General features: G+C 35.2%; 1 protein-coding gene across 1 annotated transcript in view; it reads right to left on the reverse strand.

The window, feature by feature from the left end:
* LOC6650233 overlaps window positions 1–16,783 on the reverse strand; it is a 71,121-nt gene that overhangs the window by 20,931 nt on the left and 33,407 nt on the right. The window contains exon 4 of the mRNA XM_002072817.4: window positions 4,570–4,669. Coding sequence (XP_002072853.2) covers window positions 4,570–4,669 — 100 coding nt within the window. The remainder of the gene's footprint in view (window positions 1–4,569; window positions 4,670–16,783) is intronic.

The raw sequence follows: 16,783 nt of genomic DNA on the forward strand, positions 1-16,783 counted from the left end.
GAAATTGTGCAGCAGATTGCGTTGAGCGTTGAAGAGTTTTCTATTCCGTACCGCCCACCACGCCCATCACGCCCATCACGCCCATTTGTTAAAGCTATACTCCATAAAGTCTCTTCGTGTCTCTGTCGTTTTCACTCTTTCTCTCTCACTCTCTGACTGCTTTGCATGGTGAAATGCAATCAACACATGTCACACGTGGCGTATGCGTTAGATTATTTGCATAGTAAGGCCGTAGTGCCACGTTTTGCCAGTGTATGTTTGTGTATCTTTATGTGTGTGCGTGTGTGGGTGTAAGTGGGCACAACGCTTTCAAAGCTTTAAGACAATTTAACCGAGTTTATACTAGTAACTGATTTTTAAGGCTGAGTAGTAAGAAATTTGATTTAATTTTTTTCTCAAAATAATTCTTAGAATTTTGTCACATTTGAAAATATTTTAAATGTCAATATTATGAAATTAAATTGATTTAAGGCCTAAAAACGGATGAATTAGAGCAAAAATTTTTCTAAATTTTTTAACTTTTGAAGCTTAACTTATAAAACAATGATTAATTTATTGCTATATCCTTGATCTAAAACTGAATTTTAATACCATTAATGAACAAAAAAACTAAATCCGGATTTTAGAAACATTTTCCAAGTCTTGTATATCAGTTGACCACATTGGCAATTAAATGTTCATCAAAAAACTTTGCCCCTTCTTGGTGAACCCCTCTAATAAAGAACATGTTAAGTTCTTTTCTCTCTCTAGCTGCTACATACGTGCACAGTGACACGCACTCATTAAACACACATCAAACTTGACGTTAAGGGAATTAAAAAAATATATAAATTTTAAACATTTACACAGTCCTAAGTCTCGAGCATAGTTAAGGAGGGAGTCAACATGAGGACAATAACAATTAAGTCTGTACTGAAAAAGATATGCTGGTGTAGGTAATTTTATATATAGGTATGCAAGCCTTATCACTGATGAGACAGACGGTCTATAAAAACTTGAACATAATTAACTCAATTGTGGTTGTCTGGTGTGTGTGGGTTGTAGAAGTCGAACTTGTGGCATACTTTACTATGGCCAATACTGTTGCCTGTTCGCTGCTAGCTAGAGAGCAAAAGTTTTGCCTTTTCTTCTCGATTTTCCATTGAAATGCAATTAAAGTTGTAAATTGGTTTATGTAAAATAAGTGAGTGTATATAATCTTTTAGCGAGAAACTTTTCCACTTTTCCGTATCGGTCGATTGATTTGATTGGAGTTGATTGAATAGCTTGGGGTAGCCTTTGAGTTTGGCCTTTTAAGATTCTATGTTCTTTTTACACTTTAATAAGGTTGTGTCTTAGGCACAGCTGAATATGATAATGATAATGATGGTGATAACGCTAGTCCAGTGACATAATGTTAATTGTTAAACACTTGAGATTTATGTTTGCTATGGGTTTGCTTCCATGTTGTCCACTCTACGCCCTGTTTATGGGCTATTTATAGACAAAGATGCTGAGGCCATTATTCATAAAAAACCCAAATGCGAGTCGAGTGCCGCATGGGGAGAGAAGAAGAAGATTCACTGTGCGTGTGTATGTGTGTGAGCATAAATCAAAGGAAATGCGTGTGGCCTCCTGTTTGCCCAACTAAGCGGCCATCAGGGATGGGCTCTAGAAAGAAAGGAGCTGGGGGCACGAGTCCTACTTCCTGTGTTTCGTCTCTTGGACCCTTAACTGCACAGCTGTGCGTGCTTTGTATGAATCTGACTGGATCACGTAGATGGCCAGTACATATATATATATGTATTTGTATCTAAATATACATGTACATATATGTATGGATGTATGTATGTGTCTCCTGAGTTCCTTTGGGTAGCTTAAGAACTTTAAGTTACAATTCAATTGCAAACCAAATATTGATGGCTTAATTAAAAAAATACACATGTATGAGATGTTTTTGTTTCTATTCTGGATGAAGTGAAAAGCATGTTCTCATCTTTCTAAGGTTTTATTTACTCTAATGTAATAAGTTATTAATTTACTGGAAAAAGAAGTAACCCATCAAAAACTAATTCTAAATGCATACTTCTTTGATCAAGCACAACTTTGTTTTGTTATTATCAAGTTTATCTCTATTTTGCTTTTGCAAATATCATGAAGAAAGAAAAATTTCAAAAGCTCCGACAATTTTTAAGAAATTTTGTGTAAACTTTTTACCATCATTATTATAAGCAACATTTATCTCAATTTCAATCTCTGGGAACCATCTTAAATCTCTTTGCAAAACTTCAATTAACTTGGTAGTTTGTTTTGCCATTATAATATATTTTAGAGAACATTAGAAACTCTCCTCTTCTCGGTTCATTCTTGAAATTTATGGACCATTCCTCTTGCTGGTTCTCATACTTTCACACATACATACATAGAGACATATACCCCTCTACATCTGAAGTTTTATTTCACTTTCACATCTTTGTTACATTTTCTTTTTTGTTGTTGTCGTATCTTGGTGTATTCTTTCTCTCTCTCCCTCTCTGTCTGTCTGTGTGTCTGTCTCTGTCTGTTGCTGCCTTTGTGACTGGTTTTTGGCAACATTTCATGGAACTTTAACTGCTGTCTGACTGATTTTATTAGCTGGCATCTCAATTTGCGTTTTTGATTCAACAAAAAGCGCGTCCTGTACTGTCCTGTGTTGTCCTGTCCCCACACATTTACATATTTTTCGTTGTTGTTTTTCCCCCATTTCTTTTTCAGTTTCTCATTTTTTTTTTATATTTTTGTATTTTAACAACTTTGTTTTTATATGCCAATTGCCATGGCTTCTGCTTCTCCTATTCTAATATCTTCTCTGACTGCTCGTATTCTCAGCTGCCACATAATTTGCACTTTTTGTTTGTTTCATTCTCTCCGTTTTTCTTTTTGTGTGTTTTTCGTTTTGTTTCCCTTGCATACTTTTAGAACGGGTCAACAAACTATTAGAAGAAGAAGAAGTAAGAGAAGAGGTTTTGATGACAGCTTAAGCAGCTAGTTTACAGCTAATAGACAAGAGCAACAACAAATTCGTTGACTTTTCGGCTAAGAGAATTACATTTTTGTTTTATTACAGACACTAAGCCTAATTGGTGGTGTCTGCTTTTCGGCGTTGTGGTATTTTAATTGATTGCCAAAGGCTCCGTTTTTCAATAACCATTAAAAATAATTATTTCAAGCGACTTCTCTCGTGATTAGAGAGATTGGAAATGGATTGGCCAATTTATCAGGCAGTAGGACTGGACATTTTTCATTTTCGGTTAGTTATGGTTATGGCTGTGCTGCAAGACTAATATTAATCAAGTGTTGGCTGGATCTCGAGAATCGACTAACACAATGACTAACATATTTACTTGATTAGCTCACAATCAGCTACCTGGCACCCAATTAAATTTAATTTGAAATTTCAAATGCACACAATTTAATGGTCTATCTCTTTCTCTCTCTCTCTCCATTTACGCTCTGTTGGGTTGTCTATTTTAACAGACTCAGCAAACACACACGCAGACTAACTTGCTGACACACACACACACATTGAACACAGCGTTAATCATAATAATGTCACCACTAATTGCATTGCGTATACGCACACGTGTACTTAGACTAGACTCAACCTCATAATTTGGAATTACCCATGCCAAGTTAGAATAAGCCACGCCCCAGGTTAGCAGTTAGCTCCGGTTCCAAAGACTTAGCCAAATGTGTTTATTTAACATTTGTGCAAGCAGCTTTGCCTGCTTCTGGCCATAACATGGTTAGTTCCTTGGTTTGGGGTCATGGAAAATGAGTTAAGTTGTTGCCTTGTCTGACATTTATGTGCATACACACTCATGAGTACACACACACACACACACATACACTAAGATGGGGGTGCCAAAACTGTGTATACCACTTTCGATATATGATGATTTACATACATAGATATACGTAAGTCTGGCATGGATAAGTGGACGGGGGCTAATGGCCAGTATAGGAATATGTGTTTACTTTTATATTTAACCATATTTGTGTGTGGTCTTTGTCTTTTCGGTCAATTTGCTAAAGTAAATTTACAACATTATTCATCCGTTAAGTTGGTTTTGTCATAAAGAATACGACCATTCGAGTTTGCGATGAATAATTAGCCCTAACATACGTAAATTTTAGCAGAAATAACTTCAATCTAAAATACCCTAGCAAATATCCTTTAAGAAGAACGCTCCATGTTCCGTTGGGAATTTAACTTTCTATTTGAAAATACATTAAATTTAACAGTTTTTCTTTCCATTTTCATTGATTACGTTTTCCAATCAAATGTAAAATTATTGACTCATGATATTATCGTATTTTGTTTTTATTTTGTTTCATTTTATTTATTAGGTGATTTTAGTTCATGAACCAATTTGGCAATTTCACATTTTCGTTAAGGGTTTTTCGCATAAAAGCCTGAAAATTTTAATGCAAATGAAATGCAAACAAGAGACAGACTGCACAAAAATTATCGCGCTATTAAATCGAGATAGAAAAACGAACAACGACAGACCACGCCAGCAAAGAGAAATGATAATAGGAAAAACTTACCACCAACATAGATGTCAACCTGAGTCCAATTCAACTTGCTGGCAATACTCTGGATGGCCAATGAAATCGCCTCAAATGATGGCAGAAAATTGCTGGAGATCTGCAAGAGTAAGATAAGAGCGGGAATCGTTACATTCACAGTGGGAAGGAAAGAGAGAGAAAAAAGAATGAAAGAAAAAGAAAGCAACTTAAATGAGACCCAGACCTCATACCATAGAAAACCATAGAAAACCCCAGACCCAAGCCCATAACTCACTTTGTTCGTTCCTCGTTGTTATTGTGCCATTTCATGGTATTTATTTTGTTGTTTCTATTTTACCTTTTGCCTCGACTGGCAAATGAAAATCTAAACAGGACTCAGTCTAGAGTTAGTTGCCTTCTTGTTTGTTAAAGTGAAACAAATTAAATGCTTAAGCATTGTGTACAATGTGCAATTAAAGAAGGCTTAAAGGGGCTGGGGAGGGATACTAAGAGGCAAGCAGCGACTGTGTCGGGAGAAGCTTGCCGGGGAGAAACAAAAGACCTGGGTAAACAATGAGCAAAGCTTTAAAGAGAGCAAAAAATGGTCTGAAATAAATCTGGCCATAGGCAACAACACTCAAGAGAATAAACATTTCTTAAAATTGCATGCATTAAGTCATAGAGCCAACTTTGAAATACTCTGTTGTCATAGCAAAAAAAAAAAGTAAAAAAAAATAAAATTTAAATTCTTTTCTTCAAATATTTACATTTACATTTCTTAAAGTAATGACTTGCCAAGGATCCAATAGAGTTTGGACAATACAGATTTTGATAGAATTTACATTCAAACCACTTGTCTTTGCCTTGTTATACGCCAATAACATATTTTTGTTCCTTCTCCTCTTGAGTGTCGTTTTTTACTTTCAATTGACTTAAAAGAGACTAGTGCAGATACTAGTAAGCACTTTTAAGCTATTTTTCTTTCATTTTCACAATCAAAAATCTCATTCATTCACTTCTATATACAATAATCTTCATAATTAAAAAATTTTAAATCGCTCCATTTGAAGTGACTAAAGTGAAATTGTGTAGAAATTGAAGTAACTTTGATTTGGCCTAAGCTTTTATATTGAGAAGTTCTAATTGCTGTACAGAGATGACAGCTTGGACGTTTTACTTCATTGACATGTCATGTTGTCCCCTAGAATTATAAGCACATGTTTGACTCGAAATCGTTTTGGGCTGAGTTTATTTACGAGCCTCGTCAGACTGATAAATCAGCAGAAGGCACATTGCCATAGACAATTCAATCATGTTTAATCAAAGCATTACACTCCCCCGTACCCTTAGTCTCTCCTCCCCTTGGCTTTTACTGTGTGTATGTTTGTTTCCCCAACAAACTTCAATCAATAATCGAGCCGCCTGCTCATGCCCCCTTTGCATCATCATCATCATTGAGCTTGGAGCGTGAAAAAAATTCGATTTTCTATTGGCATTGATGTGGGCCAGTAGGGAAGCGGGTCGGGTCGGGATGGCCGGTGGACAGACAGACGTAGATGTTGCACGTAGCTTAAATGGTTGCTTTAAGTCTTCTTTTCCATTTTTGTTGTACCTTTCTGACCTTTTTTTTTTTGGTTTTGTTTTTTTGAGAGGTTTTTGTTGTGCTTTGAGTTTGCGCCTTGTGAGAACCGAAATCCTGGACCTGGGACAGTCAAGATTTTGTATTTTTTTGTCCGGGCTTCATTATTTTGCCAGACGAAATAAATTGAAAAATGTTACAAAATGAATACGTGTAGGCAGGTTCGGACACACACACACACACACTAACACCAACCCACATCCATACACACTCCTAAAATTTTCTACAAAATTGAATTTCCAACGACAGAGAAAGCAATCAGCTGGCCGGCTGGCATGAAAGTGAATTGAAATGGGAACATGGTGATGTGATTAGGCAATGATTTGCCATTTTTTGTATTGTTTTTCTTTTGCATTATGAGAAATAAATATAACCCATAATGGCCATTAGTTTTTCGTATTTTTCGGACTCCTTTTTCTGGCCTTTGCACGGAAATCAGAAAGGCTAGCATATTTTCCAAATGACGATGAATAATGGTCAGAAGAAAGCTGATATGCCTGGTAACAGGTTGGATTTCATTACATATAAAATTTCATGTAATATGTCGTATAGATAAATCGACTAGGACAATGCGCAGAAAATTATTATAATAAAGTTTTATATCACTTTTCAACATTTCTGAATTCAGAATTCAGCACGATGAGACGAGCTCATAGAGCAGTGTCTGTCCGTCTGGATCAACTCCTCCTAGACCGTAAGAGCTACAGAGTTGAAATTTTGCATGTAGGCTTGTACATACCGCACAGGCTGTATATCTCGGATTCACCCCGATCCAACCACTATCTATTGTCGTGAAATTTAATATTGGTAAGTTTATTACACCTATGACTCTGCGCCGACTGTGCCAAATTTCATTAAGATCGGTTAATTATATCATATAGCACCCATACGATCGATTAAAAACAGTGACTTTTCTGAATATTTTTGTTACTTTTGGCGCGATTGCTTAAAAAATAAGCATTTGTCAGTTTTATATACATATCTATTTAGGAACGACTTCTTAGATAAAACGTTTTTTCACTTTGACAACTATAGGTAAGCAAAGAGTAACAAAAAACTCGCAAGGGTATACAAGCCTTGACGCGGGCTAAATTAACCGGCCCTCTGGTTTTATTATGTAATTTATTTGTAGTTTAAACTTAATCTTATTTTTCTTAAATTTAAATGCCAGCCCTTAAATTAATCTAATTGTCAGTTTATTTAGTATAACAACTTTACTGCTCATTAATGTCATAAATTCAATTTATAATAAATTTATTTACAGTCTATTTAATTTGACAATTATTAAAACAAACTTGATCAATTATTATAAATTGTTCAGTTTGACTATGAGTTCATTATATTTAATCGTGTTTAATTGTTTTGTTCATTTCAATTAAAAGGGGAAAAAAGTGACAAAATGAAACCTAAAAATAAACCAAAATTTAACTCTTGTCTGAATGTTAAGATAAGTGCAACAAATTCGCATCAAAGTGCATTTCTGATGTCTATTGACACTACGTGACCAGCCAATATGGTAGCAGCATTTACCAGTATTCGTCTTTCCCCCCGTTTGCCGATTGTCTGGCGGCTAAGTGCACTTGAGCCTCGATTGGGGAATACGGAGAGCGGATGCCTTTTAGTTTTTCCTGCTGCTTTAGCGTTTTTATACCATACACCCATAGGGTGAAATGGTATATTAAAGTCGCCAAAATGTATGTAACAGGCAGAAGGAAGCATCTCCGACCCCACAAAGTATATATATTCTTGATCAAGATCAACAACCGAGTCGATCTAGCCATGTCCGTCTGTCCGTCCGTCCGTCTGTCCGTATGAACACCTAGATCTCGGAGACTAAAAGAGCTAGAGCCACCAAATTTGGTATGGAGACTCGTGTAGTATGTAGAGTGATCAAGTTTATTTCAAATTTTTGCCACGCCCCTTTCCGCCCCCGCAATTCAAAAAAAGCCTTTATCTCAAAAACTATTCCAGCTAGAGACACCATATTTGGTATGTATATTTGTTTAGTAAACACGTATGTACATTTTGTATGTGTAAACATTTTGCCACGCCCTTTTCCGCCCCCGTTATTTGAAAAACTTGATTATCTCCCGTATTTTTTTACCTTATGCAATCAAATTTGGCACACTTAAATTTAATAGTAATATCTAGCAAAATACCAAATTTGAAATTTCAAAATCGGACAAAAAACATTCGAGTAATGCATATAAACGTTTTTTCATAAGGCCGGAATTGGCCGTTGGCTGGTGGGGGCGCTAGGGTGCTCGTATGATTGAGTGAGCGAAATAAGTACTAAGATATGCTTGGAAGAAGCATGTGAAAATGCATTTGTTTAATAAAGTTGAAATATTTGCTTTACTGGTGTATGGTATACCTAAGTCGGCGAGACGACTTACTTTCTTCATTTTTTCCTGCTTTTTGTTTTCTTCATTTTGTTTTTCTTTTTTGGTATAAAGCAGAGGACAAATTGTTTAACGTTCAATCAATTTAATTAATTGCTTAAGGGAAAATACAATTTTCCAGGCAGCCAGAACACAACAGGGAGAAACAGAAAGCAAGAAAGAAATCAAATTTCCGTTTTCTTTTCTTCAATCTCAGCGACTTATTCACAGGTGAATTTGCCTGCCTAAATCGAGGACAGAGTCAACATTAATCACAGCTCGACAAATATTTGACATTTGAAGAGAAATAAGAATGAGAACAGAATGCACGGAAGGGAGAGGTCACAAGTAAGACGGAAAGGAATCAGAAGATTATCCGCCTTTTGTTGTTACATTTGCTCTTTTCACAAAGCAGATGAAAATGAATCTGAGTACAAGCAACAATTCAAATTTATTCACATGTCAATAATTTAGTGAACTTAAATACGAAGGTTATGTTTTGTCCCAAAGACCTTATTTATTTAAGTTTTGTTTGTTTATTTGGCCTCCAAACAGCTGTCGTTCTCAGATAAAAATTAATGGGAATGTTCACATTTTTTATATGCCATCATTATTATCAATATACATACAACAATAAAGAGAAGACGAATGAGGCAAAAGTTTCATTTCTCTGTTATTTTTTTTTTCTTTTCGGCTTTGATGGCCACTTAATTTACTGTCATTTAACTGAAAATAAATGACCAAGACATGCGGCTGCATCGGAAGATATAGAACAAAATAAAACTTGTCGACCTCAATATACCCGTTAGTCAATACTTTATTCATGACCGGCATTCAAATTAGTTTGGGGTAATAAATTATATCGCAAATGCCGCAATCAATGTCTTCTCGTAATTGGTTTTGTTTTTAAGTTTTGAATTGAATAAAATGACACTATATAAAATTAATAATTAATTGATGGTGTCAAACCTAAATGCCAGAATCCATTTTGTTATATTATAGATTTCTTTGTAGCTTAAGGTTTTTTCATTTTAACTTGTTAGAATTGTATATAGATTGGTAATTGCTAAATTGTCTAGGATTTATGGACAGCTATTACATGCATTTTAATGAACTGAGAATACCCAAATAGCTTTAGGCAATGGGTATAAATATACATTAAGTGGCCACAAAGAACCAGAAGCAAAAGTTTTTTCCTCTTTTATTTTTTTTCGTTATTTGGCCTTTCTCTAGCCTACAGTTGTCGAACGGCTTCTTTTCAATTTGTGAGAGCAAATGGCAGAGATGGGATATAATAGGAAGTAACCCATTTTTATTGTGTGCCAAAATGCCAACAAACATTGAGGTGCTATAAAGTTACAAGCCGAAATATATAGAGAGAGAAAGTAACAAAAGAGAGAGGACAGGCAAGTTAGAGCCACAGCTGACTGACTTTTCCAAATGGCTGTCACTCACACATACACGAAGAAAAAAACACACACACACAGAGATATACATACATAAAAATACATACACCACCTTTGGAGGAGTTGTGTGTTGTGAAGGAAATGCAAATCAGAAAATGCGCACGTGCTGCTATTCTCAAATTGTTTTCACTTTTCCTCAAGCACATGCCAAAAAATGTTTCTCGAACTGAAATTTTCTTTTTTTTTTCTCTTATTCTTTTGCCAGTTTTCGCCAGTATTCAATTGTGTTTCATTCATTTGGGAAGGTTTTTTTTCCCTCTGCCTTTGGAAATGTAATGAAATTCGTTTGTTTCGATGTGTCTTCTGCTCTTGGCAAATTGCTTTTTAATGCCAGCCAACTAGTTAGTTTGCTTCTGCTCCGACTTGGCTCTTATTTTTTGATGTTGATGTATTTTGTCAGTTAAATTTTATGCAATTTTGTTTATTGCTAACGTTTATTTGATTCCCTTTGGTCATCACTCAGGAGTGATCGGAACTTAAGTAAATTACACAATAAATTTATATAATTTCTTTGCACTTTATTTCATTAAACTGTCACAAATTGAATTAAAGTCATAAGCCAGAGAAATATTCATATGATATTTTATTAGGTTGTGAAATTTTATTGGCCCATCAATGACTCATGCAAAACGTCAAATTCTACAGAACAACAAAAGGAAAAATTGTGTTTTGTGTATAAATTTTAAAACGACATCGAAATTCGATGTCAGCTTGAAAAATAAACACAGTGATTCCCCAGCTTCATCTGAGCTCAGGTTAAGCAATGCCTTTGACTTTAATCCTTCACGTTATCTGCAGATCCTTAGATTATTTTCTTTTTAGGACTAGTCATCAACTTCAAATTCTTTTCACTTTAAAACGTGACAATTTTGTTTCACGAAATTCTAGACGCTTTTGCAAGTGAAACCTTTTACTGCTTTCAAGGACTTTTCGCTTTGCTTGGGTTAACCGTTTCATTTTTAATGCCGAGCAGGATAAAAAAAGGAAAACACTCCCTGACCAATTACTTGCTTGGGTTCACCATCTACTCACATGGTGCTCGTTTTACTTTTTTTGCCACTGACTTTTTGGGTTCTCTTTTATGAATAATTGAAGGAACGGCACCTAAGTGGCAAGCACTTTGCACGAGTCCTGGCCAAATAAGGATCATTGAATTTATTATGATTTTTATGCAAATTGTTGCATAACACACACCGAGAATACCGTTACACCCCACCAACCAAGGGGCTTATGATGAATGCAATTAATGGTGGCCTCAAGAAAGCGAACACTTTGTTTCACTTTTATGACAAGCAAGCCACTTAGGCCAGTAAAAAGATTTCAAGCAGAGAATTATGCTGTATATATGTATATATATATGTATTAGGGAGAAGGACGATGACATTATTTTCCCTCCAGTTAATTACCCTTTAAGACAGTTTGACATTTGCGCCAAGCTAAAGCCAAGACAACCCACAAGACAATTGCCAAGTGAAAGATGAGCATAGACTTGGGCGGAAAATTCGTGTCTTTGGATTTCACAAATGTCCTGGAAAAGATAAAGCGAAATTAAATGAAATGCCACGTGAGGTCTTTCGCAATGTGAGTAGATTTTCATATAATTGATTCCTTTGAAGCTCCTTCAAGCCAGCTTAAGAACTAAAGGCAAACGTAAACGTATTTTCACTGAAATTCATGAGCTGCACGTGTAGAGGACACGGATATCCTTTAAAAACACACACAAAACGTGCATGGGCAAACAATAGTTTATTTTGATAGAATTCAATTTCAATTGATTTGCCTCAATGAGTTGGTTTGCTTGTTTGTTTGATTTGGCTTTGGTTTCGGTATAAAGGTATTCCGTATATCGGTTTTGCTGTCGTTTCATTTTGGCTTTCCCAACCTCTTACCTCTTTCCCCTCTTCCCCTACCGCCAAAAAAAAAAAATCAAATATGCCACGCACATGACTCGAGAATGCAATGAAAATGAAATTGTTCTTAATTTGCGTGATATGAATCAAAAAACCATTCAACACCGCAAATCAAAAACCAATACACATGCAGACGCAAAGCCACATACGCATATATGTATATGTGTAAGTGTGTTTGTGTGTGTAGGGATGAAGAATAGCCATCCCTACCTGTAGGTTGGCTTAGAGGTTGCATTTGTAATCATGTGGCATGCATATTTAATACATATATATGCCACTAGCAGAAGTCAACTGGAATGAAAAGAGCGACAACAACAACCATTATATATCATACACGTTTAGATGCTAAAGTTCAAACTTATACCATTACGCGTGTGTATGACGGCACTTCCGTTGAGTTTGATTGAAGATTGAAATTGAACATTGATTAGATGATTGCATGTACAAGTGCGAAATGGTAGGAGAACCTTTTAACAAGAGTCCAGGATATAATTTTATATAAACCTTTCCCATAAGTCCCTAAAATGTATTTTTATACCCTTGCAGAGGGTATTATGAAATTGGTCAGATGTTTGTAACGCACAGAAGGAGACGTTTCCGACCCCATAAAGTTTATTTATTCTTGATCAGCATGAGAAGCTGAGTCGATATAGCCATATCCGTTTGTCCGTCCGTCCGTCTGTGCAAATCAACTTCACGCCGCTATCTTAAGAGCTATCGGGATGAAACTTGATATTTGAGCTACTTATAGCCTGGAGCAGATAAAGTATATAAATTGTCAGGATCGCATCACTATATCATATAGCTCTAAAAGAAACATTTTCATAAAAATTGGAGTACCCCCATGAAATTTACTAATATGATAGTTTTTGATATAAAACATCAGATCCCGAAATTTTAATCAGATCGAATAAGTATAAAACAAGTTACAATCAATATATATCGGCTCTACTACGTCATTGCTTGAAACCCACAGAGCAGCTAAGCACACACATACACATACAGACGCAACGCTACGTAAACTGTATGTGTATGCTTGCCAATCGCGGCATACAGCATGGGGAAGAAGAAGAAAATAAAATGCAAATGATATTTGGAAGGTTTTGTTTGTGCATTGATAAATTGATGATACAGAAAAAGAGTTTGGAACATGTAAAAATATTATGGCCAAGGACTGCAAGGGTATATAAACTTAGTTAGCTTCTTTGATATTCTTTTGTAAAGTGAGTACTAGGTTATTGCGTCAAGTATAGATGAGACTATAGATAATTTTTTTTTAGTAAATCTCTTCGAAAATCGGCGTATCTCCTTTGAACTTATCATATCGTTAACATATGGGCATTTCCGGAAAAAGGTCAACCACAGAGCCTAAACATAAAGTACCAAAGATCTGGGTATTTTTCATTAAATATTATTAAGAAATGTTCCAATTTTATATTTTTGGATAGAAATAGTGAAAAACAGTTCATTTGGGGTTCTCTTACTATAAAGCTTCTGTTCTTAAATTAAACTTAGATAAGTGAACTAACCGTAAAAACTAGAGGGCCGGGGCTCTCTAACTCTTTCCTTACCTATAGCCATCAAAGTGGAAAAACGTTTAAGCTAAGAAGTCTAATGTTTGCGAAAGAACGGCTTAAAATCTTAGCATAGTAAATAACGAAGTTATTGATCAAAGTCACTGTTTATCACCGATTGTTCCTATATAGATATATAAAACTGACAAATGCTTATTTTTCAAGCAATCTCGCCAAAAGTAACAAAAATATTCAGAAAAGTCACTGTTTTTGATCGATCGTATGGGTGCTATATGATATAGTTAACCGATCTTAATGAAATTTGGCACAGTCGGCGCAGAGTCATAGGTGTAATAAACTTACCAATATTAAATTTCACGACAATAGATCAATAAATAACGAAGTTATTTAGAAGAGTCACTGTTCGTGACTTTGCCGTTGGCAGCTATGTGATATAGTGGTTGGATCGGGATGAATCCGAGATATACAACCTGTGGCGTATGTACAAGCCTACATGCAAAATTTCAACTCTGTAGCTCTTACCGACTAGGAGCAGTTGATCCAGACGGACAGACACGGCTCTATGAGCTCTCGTGCTGATCAATAATATATATACTTTATATGATCGGAGATGCTCCTTCTATGCGTTGCACACTTCTGACCAAAATTAATATACCCTTTTTGCAAGAGTAGAAATATAAGGAGAGCCATAAGATTACGAATTTACCGTAATTTTGCTTTTCTGTTAAATAATTTTTTTGTCGTATGAGTGACCGAAAAACAGTAAAATTTGTCTTAACGTGTACATTTTTTGAAAATTTATTTACGTTAAATTGGATGAATAATCATAAAAATAAAATTTATTATATAGTATTTTTTCAAATACTTTTTTTCTTATTAGTTACGAGTTAGTTATTAGTTTGTCGTGTGAGTGACCATAAGTGCAAACCCTTATACTTATAAATTTAAGTTTGCATAGTTATTATTAACGCTTTTTAATTAATATTTAGATGGAGCAACGAAATATAAATTTAAAAAAATTGAAAATGAAAAGCTATACCGCCGAAGAAAATATAAAATGAACAACAAAAATAGTCGTATTACAAAGCAGGCGGCAGTTGGTTAACCTGTGTTTTTCTTAATCAGACGACGAAAACATCAACAAAAATGAACCCAAAATGGGAAGTAGCCAAGAATATTGTTGGCATCAAGAGAAGTCATTTCACTTCGTAGAACACAGAGAAGAAAATAAAAGTAGCGCGAACCATCTACTAAGTAGTACTTTAAGAAATTATAAGTAATGAATTGCAAATAATTTGATTTTCTTTGATTTATTTCACATATAAAATTTCTGCTTCCGAATGTCGTAAGAGTAATTTCGGAATTGCCTATATAGTTGTAACTGTGACAATTGATATAACATGAAAATTCAATTGACGATTGAATACTTTTTCATTGAAATTGTGCAAATTTTAAGTATTCAACAAAAAATCTTTATCTTCTTGTGTAGCTCAGACAATTTTTATTTGAAATTTAAAAAAAAACCTCTTTAGACATTAAAAGAAGTAATTTATTATTTAATTCATTTGAAAAAGGTCGCAATAATGATTTAGTGTCGTAAAATGGGATCAGAGGCGAAAAAATTTAACCAAAAATTTAAAACTCGAAGCTGTTTTAGTTGAAGCTTCAGGCTGCTGCTTTTGGGACAGTGAAAAAAACGATACTTCCTCTATCAACCTAAAAAAGTGATAAAAATTTACATTTTGTTCTTAACTTCACCATATTTTCAAAATCCCATAGGTTTACGACCGAAACGTAACCATTTTGGTTAAAATACAAGTTTGGTTGATAAATGAGTTGGACAATGCGCAGAATTTCTGATCTTTTTGGAATTTAAAGTAATCAAAGCGTTGATTGCATAGAAAATGTTTCTCACCATTAATTGTTGAATAACTTTCTTTCACTCATTTATTTCTAAAGGTGCTAAAATGTCAGAGAAAGTTCGTCGAACTAAGAAAAACAAACTGATATCACAAAATTTATTTGCATTGTTGAAAAACAAATACTATGTACCACACACACATAAGTAGGTACATACATACATACATATGTGATGGTTTCTTGGGGCGTGGTAACTGCAGGCGGTGCATTGACCCATGACGCATCGGCAGCAGCAGCAGCGCAATAATAAACAAACCAATTTCAGCATTGAAGCTGATGCAGCTGATTTTGCTTTCACTTCGTTGTGGTTTTTATCTTTTCTATTTTGCAGCTCTTTATCTTCTTCTTCTTCTTGTTTGACAAACAAAGCTCCATTTGGTTAGCCATTTACTGCAAAATATAACGTACACGTAATGTGGACTCTGACTGAGCTGCATTGAAACGACGAATGGGGATAGGGGAAACCCGTAAAGGGAAAAGGAGAATATAGCATGATAGCCAACCGCTTGCGCTCTGTGACATTCTGACAGCTGTGCGGTAACTTTCATTATTAGCCTGGCTAAAAGAGCGAAGAAGTGGAGCCAGAAGAGACCAAACATGGAGTGCACTTAATTGTGTTTTGTGGGTCTGAGTCTGTGATCTGATGATGACTCCACTATAAAAGTGAAAGCAAAAGCAAAGAGTTTAAACTTGATATTAAATTTTCGACAAATTCGAAGCAGACTTAGCAAGTTGAAATAAATTGCATTCTAAGCTGTAGATACAAGCGAATGCCTTAATTGGATTACCGTGAAAAAAAAAAAAAAAAAAAAACTCGAATGCCGAACGCGACTCAAGTGTCAAATTCAATTTTAGCAACCGATGGGCGTGGTCGGGCGCGTAAACAGCAATCAATCAGGGAGGCAGACAGAAAGAGAGAGAGAGAGAGAGACAGAGAGGGTAAATCAATGACCAGCAGGACATCAGCAAAACATTTCTGCTGTCAGTCAACGGAAATGAAAATATCTATAGCTAAAATAACTACAAAGGAAATGCCATTGAAACATTCTCCATTAGGTTTATGATGCGCTCTATGGTAAACTCAACACTGAAATACATTGCGGACAGTAAAGCATTTAAAGGATAGACTTAATAATAGTTGGTTAAGACCGAACCAGTTACCGAACTAACCCAGTTTGTGTTTTAAGTTTGCGGCGCCTTGATGGTTGTTGTGCTACATATATAACAGAACACTTTACATAACAAAGGTGAGTGTGGATGCCATGGAAAGTATAAACTGATGTAAGAACAGAAAATCATGCATAACCCATCGCGTGCATATAAAGTATACTTGTATACTTTTTCTGAAAGGTATCTTTCATTGTCATTTGGTTAAGTAACTCTGAGAAATGACTATATACTG

Source organism: Drosophila willistoni, chromosome 3R (genome assembly GCF_018902025.1).
Source record: "Drosophila willistoni isolate 14030-0811.24 chromosome 3R, UCI_dwil_1.1, whole genome shotgun sequence".
NCBI lineage: Eukaryota > Metazoa > Arthropoda > Insecta > Diptera > Drosophilidae > Drosophila > Drosophila willistoni.